The 17,831-nt window shown below is 37.5% G+C and overlaps 1 protein-coding gene across 1 annotated transcript in view; it reads left to right on the forward strand.

The window, feature by feature from the left end:
* DMD (dystrophin) overlaps window positions 1-17,831 on the forward strand; it is a 1,674,912-nt gene that overhangs the window by 941,220 nt on the left and 715,861 nt on the right. The window contains exon 43 of the mRNA XM_088028834.1: window positions 7,415-7,579. Within this exon, the coding sequence (XP_087884960.1) occupies window positions 7,415-7,579 (165 nt within the window). The remainder of the gene's footprint in view (window positions 1-7,414; window positions 7,580-17,831) is intronic.

The following is a 17,831-nucleotide window of genomic DNA, read 5'->3' on the forward strand; positions in this document are numbered from 1 at the left end:
TCAATTAGCATAATACACTCTAGCTTCACCCACGTTTGGCTGAGTAATGTTCCGTTGTATGTATATATCACATCTTTATCCACCAGTCGGTGGACATTTGGGCTCTTTCCATAATTTGGCTATTGTTGATAATGGTGCTGTAAACATTGGGGTGCATGTATCCCTTTGAATCACTATTTTCATATCCTTTGGGTAAATACCTAGTAGTGTGGAGAAAGGGGAACTCTAATACACTGTTGGTGGGAATGCAAACTGGTGTAGTCACTCTGGAAAACAGTATGGAGGTTCCTCAAAAAGTTAAAAATAAAACTACCCTAGGACCCAGCAATTGCACTACCAGCCTAAGGCTTTTTTTAAATTTTTTTTATTGTTATGTTAAGCACCATATATTACATCATTAGTTTTTGGTGCAGTGTTCCATGATTCATTGTTTGTTCATAACACCCAGTGCTCCATGCAGAACATGCCCTCCTAGCCTAAGGCTTTTAAAATATTTTCATATACTCTTTTATATTGAAGGATAAGAGACACATAGGAAAGTATACAGATCATAAGAATAGAAATAGGTAGACTTTTTAAAAGTTAGCATACTGGGCGCCTGGGTGGCTCAGATGGTTAAGCGTCTGCCTTTGGCTCAGGTCATGATCCCAGGGTCCTGGGATCGAGTCCCGCATCGGGCACCCTGCTCCTTGGGAGACTGCTTCTCCCTCTGCTTCTCTCTCTCTCTCTCTCTCTCCCTCTCTCTCTCCCTCTGTTTCTCATGAATAAATAAATAAAATATTAAAAAAATAAAAAAATAAAAAATAAAAGTTAGCATACCATGCTACTAACACCCAGATCAGGAATTAGAACATTACTTTAGGAGCTTACTTCATGCTCCTGCCCAGTTATTAACCCTTTCCCAACTACCCCCTCACCAAGGACAAGCTTGCTTCTGACTTCAAACACTTGTAGAATATATGTATTTCTAGATCATCCACTCTCTACTTAACTGAAGTGGCACCATTGTCATAAATTAAGTAAGTACATATAGTCTATTCTCACAGCAGTACCGCACAGAATTAATTATATTCAATAATGATACCTGGTAGTATACATTCTTAAACTTGGTTGTTCTTCAAGATTGCATTGGATATTCTTGGCCCTTGGTATTTGTATATAAATCTTAGAATTGGTATGTCACTTTCTATTAAAAACCAGCTGTTGCAATTTTAATAGAGCTTGCACTGAATTTACAGATTATTTGAAGAGAGTTGATACCTTTACAATATAGGATCTTCCAGTTGGTTTCCCCCAATAGAGGAATAAGGTATACTCCTTCATTTTTTTAGGCTTTCCTTAATCTGTCAGGCATATTGATAGTTTTCAGGGTAGAAGCCTTGCTTTTTGGTATGAATTATCAAATTACTCCTTACAAATGTAAGAATTCATCCTCCAACAAATATTGTAAGAGTGCTTATTTTCTAGAACTTTGACAAATACCTTTGACAAAAGCCAATATAATAGGCAAATGATGGTTTATTATCACTGTTTTAATTTGCATTTCACCGATTACTTAGTGGTTGGATTTTTTTTTAATTTTATTAATCACCATACATTACATCATTAGTTTTTGATGTAGTATTCCATGATTCATTGTTTGCATATAACACCCAGTGCTCCATTCAGTACGTGCCCTCTTTAATATTTTGTTTATTGGCTGTTTGCATTTTTTTGTCAAATTCCTGTTTAAATTCTCCATCTGATTTCATTTATTGAAAGATCTTTTTATATGAAAGATTATAACCCTTTGTCTGATAGATACTGCAAATAGTCCCAGCTGTCATTTGTTTTTAATTCTGCTAATTGGCCTTAATTTTGAATGAGCAATACAAATATTATACTTAATAGTTTATTCACATTACTTTCTGCTTCTAAAAGGCTTCTTCACGCCAATATTTTATTTTAGCTCTGTCATTAATTTTTTACACTTAACACTTTAATTTCTCTGAACGTTTTGGTGTAAGATACGAAGTAAGTATTTAGTATCTGTTTATTTCTAAAACAGACACCTCTGTTTATCTCATTATTAAAATTTCTACACATTTGAAATTAAAATTCAGAAGTTGAAAAAAGGGAAGCTAATCTTGTGTGAAATTAGGCCAAGATTTTGTTAGATACTGAATTAACACATAAGGGAACTGAACGTGTTTTTTTTGCTTTCACCACAGAGAACATGTCATATGAAGAGTATGGTTCCATAATACTTAAAAAGATTATTGGGAAAATGATGCATTTCACTATTTAACTGTTTACATATTTTGATAAGAATATGAAGTAGTAAGTATAATAGTAAATAATTTTAAGCCACATAAAAACTGACACGAAACCTACTCGTATTCTACATCATAAATTATTCACGTTATCTTTTTCCATGAACTGTATAGAAGCCATCAATTCCTGAAGACTCTTTTGAAGGTGTGAGGAATCACAAAAATTATAGGTCAGAAGGTCTCAAATGCTACCCATTAACTAAGTTATATTGTCATAGGAAAATAATCACAATTTTGAACTGGTGGCTTTAGATGTGTTACATCCTATTAATAATGATTTGTTATTTTTTTTTTAAAGATTTTATTTATTTATTCATGAGAGACAGAGAGAGAGAGAGAGAGGCAGAGGGAGAAGCAGGCTCCCAAGGAGCAGGGAGCCCGATGCGGGACTCGATCCCAGGACCCTGGGATCATGACCTGAGCCGAAGGCAGACGCTTAACCATCTGAGCCACCCAGGCGCCCAATAATGATTTGTTATTAACATATATATTCTCACCATTATTTTTGGCAGGAAGAAAAGCCGGTAGTTTTCCTTTCTAAATTAATTTATTTCTCTGTGAGGGTAATACATTTATATTTTGCAAAAATTTAAAACTGTAGTGAAAATCTTCTACCGCATCGACCATCTGCCCTACCATCACCAAACATTGATTTTACTTGCCTAAATACATCTACAAGTTAAATTCCTAGCAGCAAAATTCTGGGTATAAGGTTACATGCATTTTGTAGATATTGCCAAATTGTCTTCCACAGGGGTACAACAGTTTGTCTATCCCACTGGTCATATATAATCGTGCATTTTCCACAACCTTGGCAGCATAGTGTGTTTCAGACTTGGATTTTTGTCAGTGCAATAGATCAAATTTTCGGATCTCTCAGTACAATGAAGTCTAGCTTCTTTATGTATGCTTAAAATTAAAATCCATTTATGTTTTCTTTTTTGTGGACTGTCCTTAACTTCTGTCCAGTTTTTCTATGGCTTGTTGGCCTTTTTAAAATTAATTTGCAGAAGCTTTCTTATATTTTAGGAAAATTAGTCCCTTATCTTAGAAGTCACAAATATTTTTTTCACTACTTATCATTTGTCCTTTGACTTTGTTTTTAGGGGATTTTTTTTTTTTTTTTTTTTTTTTTTTTTTTTTTGCCATTCAGAAGTCTCTCATTTCTATGTAGTCCAATCAACTAATATCTTTGTCTGTTAATTAAGGCTATTTCACTTGAGGACAAAATTACCTTTTTTATGTTGACTACTCTGGACATGCGTTGCTTCTTAAATTGAAAAAAAAATTAATCCTAAATTTTGAAATTGTTTATCTTTCATTCACCAGATATTTACTGAAAGCCTGTCATGTGCAGGAACTCAGTTCATCCAGAAATCAAGCTCAGTGAGGGAAGTCAGTGTAAATAACAAAGAATATAAGGCAAATGCTCTGATGGTGGGAAGCACAGGGTCTGTGAGGATATACCCACTGCAGATGTCATAACCTGAAAACTACACGTGTCCCACAGTTTCATTATGAGCTATCATTTATTTTTTTCAGATATTAGTCAAATCTCACCCATTGAACTGTTTGCTATCTGGAATTGTTCTACCTCTAGAACCAGGAGAGGATGGGTTGCGAGTGTGAGAAGGAGACTAACAATCTCAGTTGAAAGTTACCTGGATTTCTGTGTTGATAGGTGAACCCTATTTGTGATCAGATATAAATGAGTTCATAGCTCAGTTTTAGAGATTTTAAGAAAATATGATGGCTGCCATTTCCATTAACTTCAGAATCTAGAGGCTCTTAGATGCTACCAGTTGAAGCTGTAAAATATTTTTCACATGTACTTGTGAGTAGAAAATAATCCAATAAAAATAAACTAGTAACTTCCTTATAAATGCTGGAAAAGGTAAGTAGAAAGCATTATTAGATTCTGTATTATAGACCTGGAATTACATTTGTGATATCAACTCTCTCTCTCTCTCTCCCTCTCTCGCACACACGCACACAGACACACAAATATTCACACACGCACACACAAATATGTTGTCCATCACCATAGATGTCATTATGGGTTAGAACTCACGAAACACAAATAGGTCTTTATCTAATACTTTGTTTACCTGACTTTATAGCAGGATACAAGTCAAACAGAGCAGATACCGCATCACAGTTCATTATCCATGAACGAGCATTGCATGCTCCCTGCACACGTTGCTTCTTTTAACTCCTTACCCACGGAGGGAAAGGCTGCTAGGAGTGAACACCAAGGTCTGCACAGGTCACTTTAAATAGAGGGGAGGGGGTTGGGGGGATGGGTTGGCCTGGTGATGGGTATTAAAGGGGGCACGTATTGAATGGAGCACTGGGTGTTATACACAAAGAATGAATCATGGAACACTACATCAAAAACTGGTGATGTATGGTGATTAACGTGACATAATAAAAAAATCTTTTTTTAATTTTAAAAAATAAATAGAAGTCACAGGCTCTATTTCCTTTCCATCTTTTACACAATTTTTAGTCATCTAAGCCATAGGTTATATTCCAATTCACAGCTTTCCCAAAGCAGATACAGTCCCATATAACAAACAATGCAGGCCTAATGTTTCCCAATCATCTTAAAGTTAGCATTCCACGGAAACATTGTTGTGGGACCCTAAGGTCAGTCTCAGGCTGGAATGCATGCATCAGTACAGGCTAAATGTTAACCCATGCATTTTACACAATATATATAAATGCCTTTATAGGTTTCAAATACATATTGTTTACATATAATCAGAGCTTATATAAAATTCCTTCTCCTGTAAATTAACTGATGAGTTATTTTGTCCATTAATGTATCTCCCTTTCTCCTCAAACCTCTTGGGTGCAATTAAGGAACATAATGTTCTTCAGTTAGTTCTTTCAAAAGTATCTAAAGCAGATGTTCCAAAGTATGGGGCATTATTTAGATGATGCACTAGTATATTAGTATACTTATCTAGTTTACTTTTTAAATATTCTCTGTAATATTGGTGAAGATGTGGAGAAAAAGGAGCCCTCTTGCACGGTTGGTGGGAATGCAAACAGATGCAGCCACTCTGGAAAATAGTGTGGAGGTTCCTCAAGAACTTAAAAATAGAGCTATCCTACAATCCAGTGATTGTGCTACTGAGTATTTACCCAAAAAATACAAAAACACTAATTCAAAGGGATACATGCACTCCTATGTTTATAACAGCATTATTTACAATAAGCCAAATTGTGGAAGAGCCCAAGTGTCCATGAAAAGGTGAATGGATAAGTAGATGTGGTGTGTATGTATACACACACACACACACACAAAATACACAGTGGAATATTATCCAGCCATAAAAAAGAATGAAATCTTGCCATTTGCAATGATGTGGATGGAGCTAGACAGTATAATGCTAAGCAAAATAAGAGAAAGACAAATATGATTTGTATGATTTCACTCATATGTAGAATTTAAGAAATAGAACAAACAAGCGAAAGAAAAAGAGAAACCAAGAAACAGACTTTTAACTGTAGAGAACAAACTGCTAGTTACCGGAGGGGAGGTGAGCAGGGGATGGGTGAAACAAGTGATGGGGATTAAGGAGGGCACCGGCTGGGATGAGCACCGGCTGTTGTAGGGAAGTGCTGAATCACTATATTGTATACCTGAAACTAATATAACATGGCATGTTAACTGTACTTGAATTAAAATTTTAAAATGTTATCTATAATATATTATAACAGATGTCTGTTGTAGCATGTGTGTTCATGTTGTAATGTTATATTTATATTATTAGAATAGTATTAATCATATCATAAAGAGCTGCCATTACAGGTTCACATTCTTTACTACTGTGTGCCTGTTTTGGCCCTTGACAATAGGAGTAGATACAGAGGATACCTTTGTATCCTTTTACTCTGCCAACAACCTCCCTTTATATTCTAACTACAACAAATTATATGTTAGGTTTATATGTGTGTGGTTTCATGCCATGTCTGTGTTCTTGATCTCCCTTCCTCAAATTACTTCTTTCTCCTTTGTCGGCATGATGAACTTTTCTATATCCTTCAAGACTGAGTTCAATGTCTACTTCTTCTCTTGCTTATCCTGGCTCCCTACTGACCCTTTGAGCTCAGGCCATAATCACTAACATGTAATGGCTTTATTGTCATTCCCTATCATGCAGGATATTGCTCTCAGCTATTTACATGAATTACCTTATTTAATCCATATAGTGACCCTGTGAAGCAGATACGGTCATTGTCCGCATTCTGTATAGAAGGGCACTGAGAATTAAAGAAAACTTGGCTAAAGTGCTGGGAAAGAACTAGAATTAAGATTTAAACCAAGCAGCCTAACTCTAGACTTCACAATGTTGAACAGAGTATCCTACTCCTTCCCAAGGTATTTCATGTTTCTCAACCCCAATGTCATCATCCATTTATAAAATGGGGAAAAGAATAGTATGTGTATCATAGGATTGTTGGGTGGATTAAAGAAGGCTGTAAATGTGAAACTTCCTAACATGGTATTTGGCACATTGTAAGCCCTTAATAAAAATAGCTTGTAATCCTACTGATATATTCTACTCTAATCCAAATGTCTTTTTTTTTTCTTTTCATTCCAATCATCTTATTTTGTTTTACTTGGTTATACTTTGACCCACAAACTATAGCCTACCTTCCCATTTTATTTTGTGCATAAAAGAATTCCCTTGTACAGTTTTCCTTAACAGAAAGTTAGAAGGAAGTATAAAGGCAGAGTATCTGGCATCTAGTATGCAATACATCATTATGCTTAGTAAATGAATATACCTCTTTACTTTTATTGGTTGGAGTTGGGTATGCGTTTGTGTGAGTGTGTGTTTTGAATTTCCAAAAAAAAAAAAAATGCTTATTGTCTTTAAAGCATATGATTTGGGGAAGACTATTAATAAATGATTGTAATATGTGAATTAAATCCTAACATGTAACCCATGTGAGTAATCCATATCGTCCTGTAAAATACCAAATTCAGTAAATTTCTGTAACATTTTAAAGCAAATAACTTTAGAATATATTTATTTTTTGCTTTTTTATTTAAACCATGGGAATCTTTTCCTCTTTTTTCCTTGCAGGTTTCTAGAGATTTGCCTGAGAAACAAGGAGAAATTGAAGCATACATAAAAGACCTTGGGCAGCTGGAAGAGCAGTTAAATCATCTGCTTCTGTGGCTGTCTCCTATTCGGAATCAGTTGGAAATTTACAATCAGCCGAATCAAACGGAACCATTTGACATTAAGGTAGGGACTTTTTGCTTTAAATATTGTTTTACAAAAAATGGCAATATCACTGAACTCAGTTTTACATCCATTATCATAATCATCATTGTTGTTATAATGTTAATAATAATAATAAATTGACTAGCATTTTTGTGTTGTCTTACAGCACTTACTAGCAATAATGTATTCATTAAGCTCTTATCACTCTTAGAATGCCTTCATCATCTGTGTTATTATGACCTGTTTCCCATCCCCACTTCAATTGCAGTCAATACAGGTTTGTAGACTCCTTTTCCAAAACTAAAGTTGTTTAGGGGATTAGGTGCCTACCAAATAAAGTATAGGCTCTTTAGTAAATATTAGAAAACTCTCTCAGACTGACTCCAGTTTACCTCTGTATCCTTTTATTCTGCCAACAACCTCCCTTTATATTCTAACTACAACAAATTATATGTTAGGTTTATATGTGTGTGGTTTCATGCCATGTCTGTGTTCTTGATCTCCCTTCCTCAAATTACTTCTTTCTCCTTTGTTGGCATGATGAACTTCTCTATATCCTTCAAGACTGAATTCAATGTCTACTTCTTCAAAACTTTTTTCCATATCCCAGGTAGAATAAAAAACCCTCTTAGGATTTCTTATAAACCTCTGTGTCCATTTCCGGTAACCTTTGTACATTGATTTACATTTAAATTTTTACAGACCTGAGTACCTCATCACACTCTTCTTTGGATACAGAGGGCATCTTCTTACTTACCTGCCTCATTCCCCTCCTTTCTGAACACCCCCATCTCAGGGCCCAGTGACTGGTGGGTACTTGTATTTTTGAATAAAAGAATAAAGGTGGTAATGAGACACCGAGAATGGTAATGAGGTGCCACAGGTAAACCTAGTGCTCTAGACCAACATGCCAATTGGACGCCACTGTCTTCTTGTTTTAGGGTCCCTGTAGACGTGGACTGTCCCTCTCGTCTCTTTCCTCCCAGAAGCATATTCCAAAGACTTACCCCAACTTGATGGCCTGCTTTGCATCTCCTTTGGGCCAATAACATTAAACAGCTAATCAAATAAACCAATGAAATTGAAATCTCAACCTCTTGATTAATGTAAGGATGGGCACTTTCAGACTAAATAAGTTAAGTAACATCTTGAGTAAAGCTTTTCTTTTAGTTCACTGACCCTGATTTTTCAATTTGCTTGCTTTCCAGGGTTATCACAACCTCATGTTTTTTTTGTTTGTTTGTTTGTTTGTTTGTTTTATCTCCTCGTAGGTGCTGTTTTGCTGGGAGATAAGGCAAGGATAAAATAAAGTGTGAAGATATTCTAGAGGAGAGAAAGTCCAACTGTGGGAAAGATGGGCTTGAGTGAGGTTAAGGGGAGAGAGAGAGAGAGGGAGGGAGGGAGGGAGGGACGGAGGGAGGTTGGGAACAACTAAAATGAGTTATATTTGCAAAGCGCACTCCACTACTTTCACCTTACCTCTTCCTGACGTGTATATCCACCATTCTGTTAGCTGCCCCCTGAGCACAGATGATCCCATGTACATCGCAGATAGACATCATTTCACCACTGCAAAACCCAGGCTGTTCATCCAGTGGCATGGTCTTCCATTCAAGTCTGACGATTAAAGTCAAGTCACAGTAGGCTTTACCCAAACCAAATTTAGTTGGCTTTATGAAAGTATACAGGACAAGGAACAACACACCTGGCACAGTGGTGACACAGTAGAGGTCTTGAGACCAAGCCCTGGCTTCTGATGAACCACTCACCCTGCATTTGGGTTAGGTGTAGTCATGGGGACAAGACAGGGTGAGGGCAAGGCCATATCATCATTCGGGGAAGCCACCAGTCCTGGAATACCTTCAGTGTTTTCACCTTGCTAGCACAGTGTCCTTAATTGATATTTGACTGGGGTGCATTCTCCAGTGCAACTGCATTTCCTAGATGCTCATTTTTCAGTAGTCAGTAATCTCAACAAAGAAGTACAGTTACTTAGTCCAACAAACAATAACCTCAGCCAGATTCTGTTGGATCTAGCATAATTTTAAATATTTCTTGATTTAGTATTATAAAGAGGAAGGCCATAAACTCTTTCTTCCCAATCAGAAGGAGCTTTCTGTAACTCACAGGTAAAAACACATTCCTTTACTTTTAAATATAATCTTTAGTTAAAATGAGCTTCTTCATTTAAGTAAAGAAAATATGCAATATTAGCTATCTCTGTACATGGAATACATTTGATAGGAAGGATAACAAAATCCTTCGATACAAAGGGATGCTGTTGACTCGACCAAAGTGACTTTAGTCCCAGTCTCACCCCCGCCCCTGACAATGGTTCCCGAAAGTGGAAAACTTGCTTTGGGCATTTGTTTGTCCGTGGCCCATACATCCATGCCAAATAGTTCCCTGTAGTTTAGAGTGAAAGCTTCTCTCAGCTGTGTTAATCACTTTGCTTTATCAAAGCTACAAGTCCCCACTGTCACTGCTGTGTGTACTTTCTGAGAGTCATGATATTTGCCTCCTGCAGCTTGGTCTAAATCACTGAGGGGAGAGGCAGATGCTTTTTCCCTGGCAGTAAAACTCCTTGGCTTCAGTCCTCTGTGCATATTCTGAGTTTCTCATCTCTGGAGTGCAGATTTCAAAAATATTCCCTTAGCCTTTTTCTTCTTCTCTGTGGCTATATCCAAGGCAAAAAAGATTGTAAAATCATATATATGATGACTTGAGACATTCTCACCATAATTCTCAGACCCCTAGCTTGTTATCAGGAAATAGAGACCTGTGTGAATAATTTACTAACTTACCTAGTCCTTTATCCCTCTTAGTCTAGCGTCTGTCTAAATTCACTGTTTAATAAATGACTTATTAAGATTGCTCAGAGTTCTTCTATAAGGTATGTGATTTTAGTCTGTATGACCTGCTATAGCCCTCTACTTAAAGAGATTAAACTTCTTTTTTCAGTTAAAGAAAGATGGGAAAATGGATTTTAAACTACTGAAAACCAAAAATAGTTTCCAAACACTTTTGTGGACATGCCCATTTTTTAACACAGAGAAAGAAACTCCTTTCTAAGCTCTTAGGAATGAATGAATGAATGCAAAGAAAATAGATGCACAAGGAACCTCCAATTCCTAAATGTAAAGAAATTGTCTTTGTCTGTCCATGGTGGCCATGGCTACCTCTGAAACAAAGAGCCTAAGGCCTTGACATCCGGGTCATTTGTTTTCTCTAGTCAAACTCTGAGCATCTGGAAGAAAAATATGTAGTACCTCTGTGGGCCTCAGTTTTGCCCGCTTGGCACTTCATGCTTATTGGTGAAATGAAACCCAAATGAAAAAAAAAACCTTAAAGGCTCTGTTCTAGTACACTGTTTAGGCTGCAGTGAAAATTGACTGCACATCACTTGGCTTGTGCAATTTACTCCCGAAATATTCCTATTCAGGAAATCCTGCAAATAGCAATATTTATCTTGAAAATCACCTCACAGAACCCTTAGCAAACTGAGAAACATAATCAATGAGATCGTAATATAGAAGGTGAAAATTAGGCATAATCACAGACCTTTCCCTTCAGTCAGCCCACTAGAAGGCATGCCTTTGAATTTAGATTTTCCAAATGTACTCGCAATTTAGACATAAAATATGTTGATTTCAGATTTTAGAAATGATAATTGAATGCTAGGAACAAGGGACCAGTTAGAATTTCTGTAAAGGGTCTTACGTTTTTAATGAATGCTGTCAATAATGAGCTGTAGGTGTACTATTTATCTGAAATAAAACTGCCTAACTACTGCTTTCTCAACTTTGTATTAGAATATGAGGGAGGAGGGGTGCCTGGGTGGCTCAGATGGTTAAGTGTCTCCCTTCAGCTCGGGTCGTGATCCCGGGATCCTGGGATCGAGCCCCACATCGGGCTCCCTGCTCGGTGGGAAGCCTGCTTCTCCCTCTCCCCCTGCTCATGCTCTCTCTCTGTATCTCTGTGTCTCAAATGAATAAATAAAATCTTAAAAAAAAAAAAAAAAGAACATGAGGGAGGAGGACATATAATGTTAAGTCTTACTGACTGAAATGTCTTCACATTGAAGACAGGGTTTCTTCTTCCCTTCAAGAATGACTTTGCTTCTGTGATCTATAAATAACATGACATACTGTTCTGCTGGCTCTTCTTTTCCATGTAAGAAACTTAGTTGCCCATAATGACAAACCCACACAGAAAACTACCAAAGGACACAACTGGAGTGACTGAATGATAAAGTATGTGAGCATCCAAACCCTTCTGTGTGTTCGTTCATGTTGCTGTGAGTGTTGTCAAAAAAAAAAAAAAAAGGCACCGGATAACTTCATAGGCAAGGAAGACTATATTCAAGACTATTGAAATAGGGGAGAGAGACTGAAGTCAACTCCACTGAGTCGAAAGGCAGCAAAGATTTTAATCACTGGGGTGAGCTAGTGTTAAGGTACTGGGGGACACTGGCGGGGCTGTTCAGGCCTATAATCAGGAAGAAACCCATCTAATCCTTTAGTCAACGTTAAGGAGAATGCCAAGGCCGTCTTTGTATAAACCCAGTTTCCAAGTCCAGAGGGCAGCCAATGAAGAAGATTCCTAGAGGTTGGGCCGGAAAAGTCTTTAGATGGTGAGGTGACAATGGCAGTGGCCATTTTATGAATATTTGAATATTTGGGGTGACAGCACAGACATCAGAGAGGTTTTATAGATTGTCCACCATCATAGCTATTTCCTGGAACAGAGCATACAAGCTGTGGGACTTCCAGTGAACTTCCTGAGTGGCCCTTATAGGCGCAGCTCCAGGCATGCAGGTTGTCCATACATAATTCACTGTGCTGACAAGTCCTTTGAAGCCAATATCAAGGTGTCCAGCTTCTGGAGCACCTGGGTGGCTCAGATGGTTAAGCATCTGCCTTCGGCTCAGGTCATGATTCCAGGGTCCTGGGATCAAGCCCCATATCAGGTTCCTGGCTCAGCAGGGAGCCTGCTTCTCCCTCTGCCTCTGCCCCTGCTCATGCTCTCTCTTTCTCTGTATCTCTGTGTCTCAAATGAATAAATAAAATCTTTAAAAAAAAAAAAAAAAGATGTCCAGCTTCAGCTCTCAGGGTTTCTTTAGAGTCTGAGAGGAAAGTTCAGCTATAAGACAATCTAGAATCTCAGTAAGGATCTGGGTAGTTAGCTTTTAGTTCTCAGTGATGCCAAGTCAGGAGAAGAGGAGGAAAAAAACATGGAGACATTAGTTTGGTGAGTTGTAGTCAGATATCGAAGGAAACTAAAAGAATTGAAAATTTGGTAAGGACGAACAAAATGTGTGAGACAGTCCATTTGCAGGTCAGTAACAATATCGCGTAGTTTACAGGGAAATACGAAAGAGCTCAAAGGCAAAGAATAGGACTAGAATCTGGTAACCATGCTCCAGTTTTCTATTGAAACATAATTTGGGTTTCTCTACAGTCACGTCCCATGTGATCAAAGGTACTCCCAGTAAGATTATTCTTGTTTACAAAATAAAGCTGGGCTGTATTTATGTAAGTGCAGCAAGGATAGTAGCTGACTACATAGGCCTTTCAAAGTTTGTGTTGCTGTAAGTTTTTATAAAGAATCTCAGATTTGACTTTTAAAAGCTTCGTGAGATTAGGAAGCCATGCCAAGAACTTGCCATCAGATGTTGCCAGCAGTACCTATAGAATGGGGTGAATTTTTCTACAGTCGAAGTCCTCAAAATATCCTAAGGCTTCCTGGGCCTGCCAGGAAGTGCCCTTCCCTATTTACCTGTAAGACTGGACATCCCATAAGCCAGGCTAGTTTTCTCAAGAGGGCTTTGTAAACATTGTCTCCAAAAAGTGTACTGTAGTTCTTTAAAACTATCTGGTTATATCTGATTTTATGTATATCATTCTCAAATATGACATTCCAGTCGAAACCTTGGTTATATAATCAATTTTCTCAATTATGTCCCGTTAGAAGAAATACAGGTTCTTATTGAATTTGTGCAAATAAACATATTGCCTGGAAAATAAACTTACTCAATAGAAGTTTGTAAATTCTGGAGGCAGGGAGAAAAAGATAAATGTTTCATTTCTATTTATAAAAGTATAATCTACTAAATTGCTCTGAGATAGAGATGGCTTAAGAAAAAAGAAAAAGGAGTTCCTTATATCAAGAAAATAGAACATTGAAGTGTCAGCAATATTCCAAACAAAAGCCATAATCAAATGATTCTTCATTGGTTGAATCAGTTCTCCGTAATTGATTGTCATTTTGCTTGATCTCGGGTTAGCAGTTACATAAACCGATCAGCTTCTCCACTGGAGTTCTGAAAATCCTGATTCAGTCGAAGTTATTAAAGCAAAGCTGCAGAAGCTTGTGCCCTAGAGTACCTGAAATAGTCCTTTACATGGGTCTCCAAGACAGTCCCTTGTTGTTGAAGACAAGCATTCTGGCCCTGTAGCTGATTACAAGCACTTTCAGGGGGAGCCTCAGAGTAAAACAACTCTCTAAGTGATAAAAGGCTTCAAACAGCCATGGTTAAAGATCTGATGAGAGTTCACTTAAAGGAATTCAGTCATTTCTGTGGCTTACAACATTTTCGAGTAATAACTCGAATTATCACTGATGACATTAGACTGCGGTCTGTTAGGCAAAGCAGAACCAAGTCATATCATGGACAGCAAGGGCGTTGACTAATTTCTAGTAACTTGATATAATTACTGAAACATTTACATTAATCACCTGTGGCCCATACAAATGTAACTTCTGAAAGGTTAAGCATCTCTTGTTTGATGATGCTTTTTTTATGTTGACTCAACATATCAAATAAGCCTAACTATTCTTCATATTTTTTTTAGATATTAAGAGAGAACAAATGTGAGAGAACAAATCTAGAGATTTTTCAAATCAGTTTGAGATCAAGATTTCATTTTGGGTTTGATTTGTGGAGGGCAAAATATCAAAGGTTGTCAAAAATGTGAAAAGTTTTGAACCCTTGGTTAAATAGGATCATGGGTCACTGAAACAGTGTTTGACTACTGACTTAACCAAAGTGACAGGAAAAGATTTCAAAAATAAACATAGGAGGTAACATGATTATCTAAGACTGGCTCTCCAGAAAGTGAGATGATTGTTAAATAATCAAGGACATGATAAAATCAACATAAAACACAGGAAATTATTCTGATAAGACACAATCACTGTTGCTTACCTAAATTATTCAGAAGGTAAAGAAAAAGCTTTTACAGTCTCTTATTAAGAACAAATCAATAATCTGAGAAAATTTTGTCATCTTAATGAAGAAAAAAATGAATTCTAGTTTTGCATTAATATACTGTTGATACTAAAGCTCATTTGTAAAAAGCTTATAAATAAACCTGTTCAATCATAGTCAGCTGTGATCACATGAGAAATTTCTTTTCCACAAACTTTCTACAGCTTTCAATATCCACTCAGATTTTGTCCTACACTTTTCCTCGTCTTCCTTCTGGAACAATCAGTCATTTCACTTAAGGACAAAATTACTCTCTTCTTAACAAAACCAGTGCTGTCACACACCTTGTATATGTTGCATACAAAGTTGTCTCTCTTTGACCTTAATGTTTCTAGAAGTTTCATTTATGTATGTTGTTTATACCTTTTAACCATTAGTAACTTTCTTTTATGGAAAAAACCAGGAAGCAGATAAATGTGAACTGTCATATACTAGCATTTTGTAGGAGACTAGCAACGATTATGAAAACAAGTTGAGGTTACCTGTTCAATATGAAGGCTAAACATTTTCATCAGTATTTGCGTAGGAGACTTTTAAGCTTTTCTTTGGACTTAATAGGTAATCTTATGGAGGCCATGGTCTAAAATTTGGGTGAGTGACTAAAGCTGTAGCAAAGGGTGATCTGGGTGTCTCCAAAGACCATCTGAGTATATAAAATATCCAGTTTGTTTCCAGGTAGTCTTTTCAGCTTCAAGAGATTACTTTTGGGGTTCCTAAGTCTCTTGAGAGCCCCCCATGGGGGCAGGGAGCGTAAAGCTCATAGATGAGTTGAGGGACAGGGTGGGCAGGGAATGGTTGGCAGAGGTGAACAGAGGGTTTTGAAAGGCAATATATCAAAGAATTCAAGGGAGCTGACAGAAAGATCAAAGGTGACAAAAGGAAAGAATAGCAGAGGTCATGGGAGGGGAAAGGTTCTAGATGAGCCAGTGTAGGGAGATCAAAGGTTCCTCCAAAAGGCCATCGAAATTCCAAATTATCTTTAGTAAAAAAAAAAAAAAAAAAAAAAAATGCCAACAAAAAGGGAAGCGGACAGCTCCACAGCTGTTCTCGTCAGAGAATTAGAAGAGTGAGAACTTGTCTATGGCCATACCACCCTGAATGCGCCCGATCTCGTCTGATCTCGGAGGTTAAGCAGGGTTGGGCCTGGTTAGTACTTGGATGGGAGAAGAGTGAGAACTTACCATGGGGGAGGAACCGAAGTAACAACAACAAAGTAAGAATGCCAGAAGAGTGCTTTAAATGCCAAAGAACTGAAGGTCAAGCAAATGAGATCTCAATGAGAATGTAATATGTTCTACACCCTTGGTAGCTTTCAAACAAAAAATCCTGGACTCTAACCCAGCATCAGGAGTCAATTCAGACTCCTGAGAAAAAACTCTGTCCTTACCACGCTTCCAGAGACTGTCATCAGGAGCGCTGGATTTTGAGTTAGATTCCTCAGTGGATCCTCAGTCAGTCAGGGGTGTGTCATTGTTCACATAATTAGCTTTTTGGAAGTTAATGTCATCTAGTCCACTGTTAGGGAGGTAATTCACATACAGTGAGATTATCCACATTCCAATAGTTCCTCCCTTAGATAGATGTGTACTAGCTCAGAAGTAGAATAAGAGATCTAATTTGGTTTATTTGTTTTTAATTTTTAAGAGGTGGTGTTGGGAAGGCAAGGAACAGAGAAGAGGACACTGACATTTTATGTCTAATCCTCATTCCTAGAAAAATAGTTTCAGTGTTTTCTATTAAGTACATCAATATTTCCATGGAATGTATCCTGAAAAATAGTGGGTGAAAGTTATTGGACAAAGGGATGCCTGGGTAGCTCAGATGGTTAAGCATCTGCCTTTGGCTCAGGTCATGATCTCAGTGTCCTGGGATCGAGTCCTGCATCAGGCTCCCTGCTCAGTGGGGAGCTCGCTTCTCCCTTTCCCTCTGCCCCTGCTGCTCCCCCTGCTTGTGCTCTCTCTCTCTCTCTCTGACAAATAAATAAAATCTTAAAAAAAAAAAAGTTATTGGACAAAAAGGTACAATATTCTCATTCACCATGCAACTCAACAGAGGTTTATTGGAAATTAACCACCCCCCCCCCCGAATTTAGACTGTTTCTGGGCAAAGGTATTTATAATTTCAGCTCCAATAAAATCTTAAAGATTGTTGGTCTGTGGATAAGTCCATATTTTAATGGAATTAGGCATCGGCCTTTCTCTTGGAACACTGGGGATCATAATTTTATCTGTTACTTTTCACCCCTCCTCTCAACTCCAAAAACCATTCCTCAGCTGAGGTGGCATGATAATGGGGGGAGAAACAAAAGACCCAAGTTTAGATCCCAGCTCTGACACGTACTGGATTTATGACACTGTTTAATTCACCTTTCTTATTCTGACTTGCCTCTTGATTAATAATGAAAAATTGGGCCAGTTTCTCTGGGACTTGTTGGATGAAGGTACAACTACAGTGAGAACACATTTTCCTAAAATAATAGAGAAAGATGGTGAATGGGACCTTTCCTAGTGTGGCTTGAATTTTGACAAGAGCCAAAGAAAAATTAGGCTTGCCAAATACACCACCCTTTCAAAAGAAAGGGGCAAGTTGCTACCAGAAAACCGATCCAAAAAAGACTGGGGATAGTCATGAGATTTTCATTGTTCACCCATCCAAATTGCCCATATAAGGAGAAGATTATAAACTTGAGAAGTTTCTTGAATTGGGAATTCCTGGAACAGACAATTCAAGTAGGACTAAGATTTTGTTGCCTAAGAGGAAACCGGTATCGTTTTCTTCCTATTTATTTCATGAGGGAGGAAAGAAGAGCGCTTTTCTTTCTCCCCTGCTGAGCCAAAGAGGAAAGCTCCCCCGTATCCTCTATTACAGTGGTAGGCAGACCATTCTGCTTAGAAAACTCTCCAAATAGCGTAGAAAACAGAGTATCCTCCTGAACTTTCTAAACTTGACGTCTGTTTTCTCCCCTGGCATATTGTAAATATTGACATTTAAAACGTGTTACAT

The sequence above is a fragment of the Eumetopias jubatus genome, unplaced genomic scaffold, assembly GCF_037043125.1.
Source record: "Eumetopias jubatus isolate StellerSeaLion01/CBP00866 unplaced genomic scaffold, mEumJub1_p1.0 scaffold_11, whole genome shotgun sequence".
Taxonomy (NCBI): domain Eukaryota; kingdom Metazoa; phylum Chordata; class Mammalia; order Carnivora; family Otariidae; genus Eumetopias; species Eumetopias jubatus.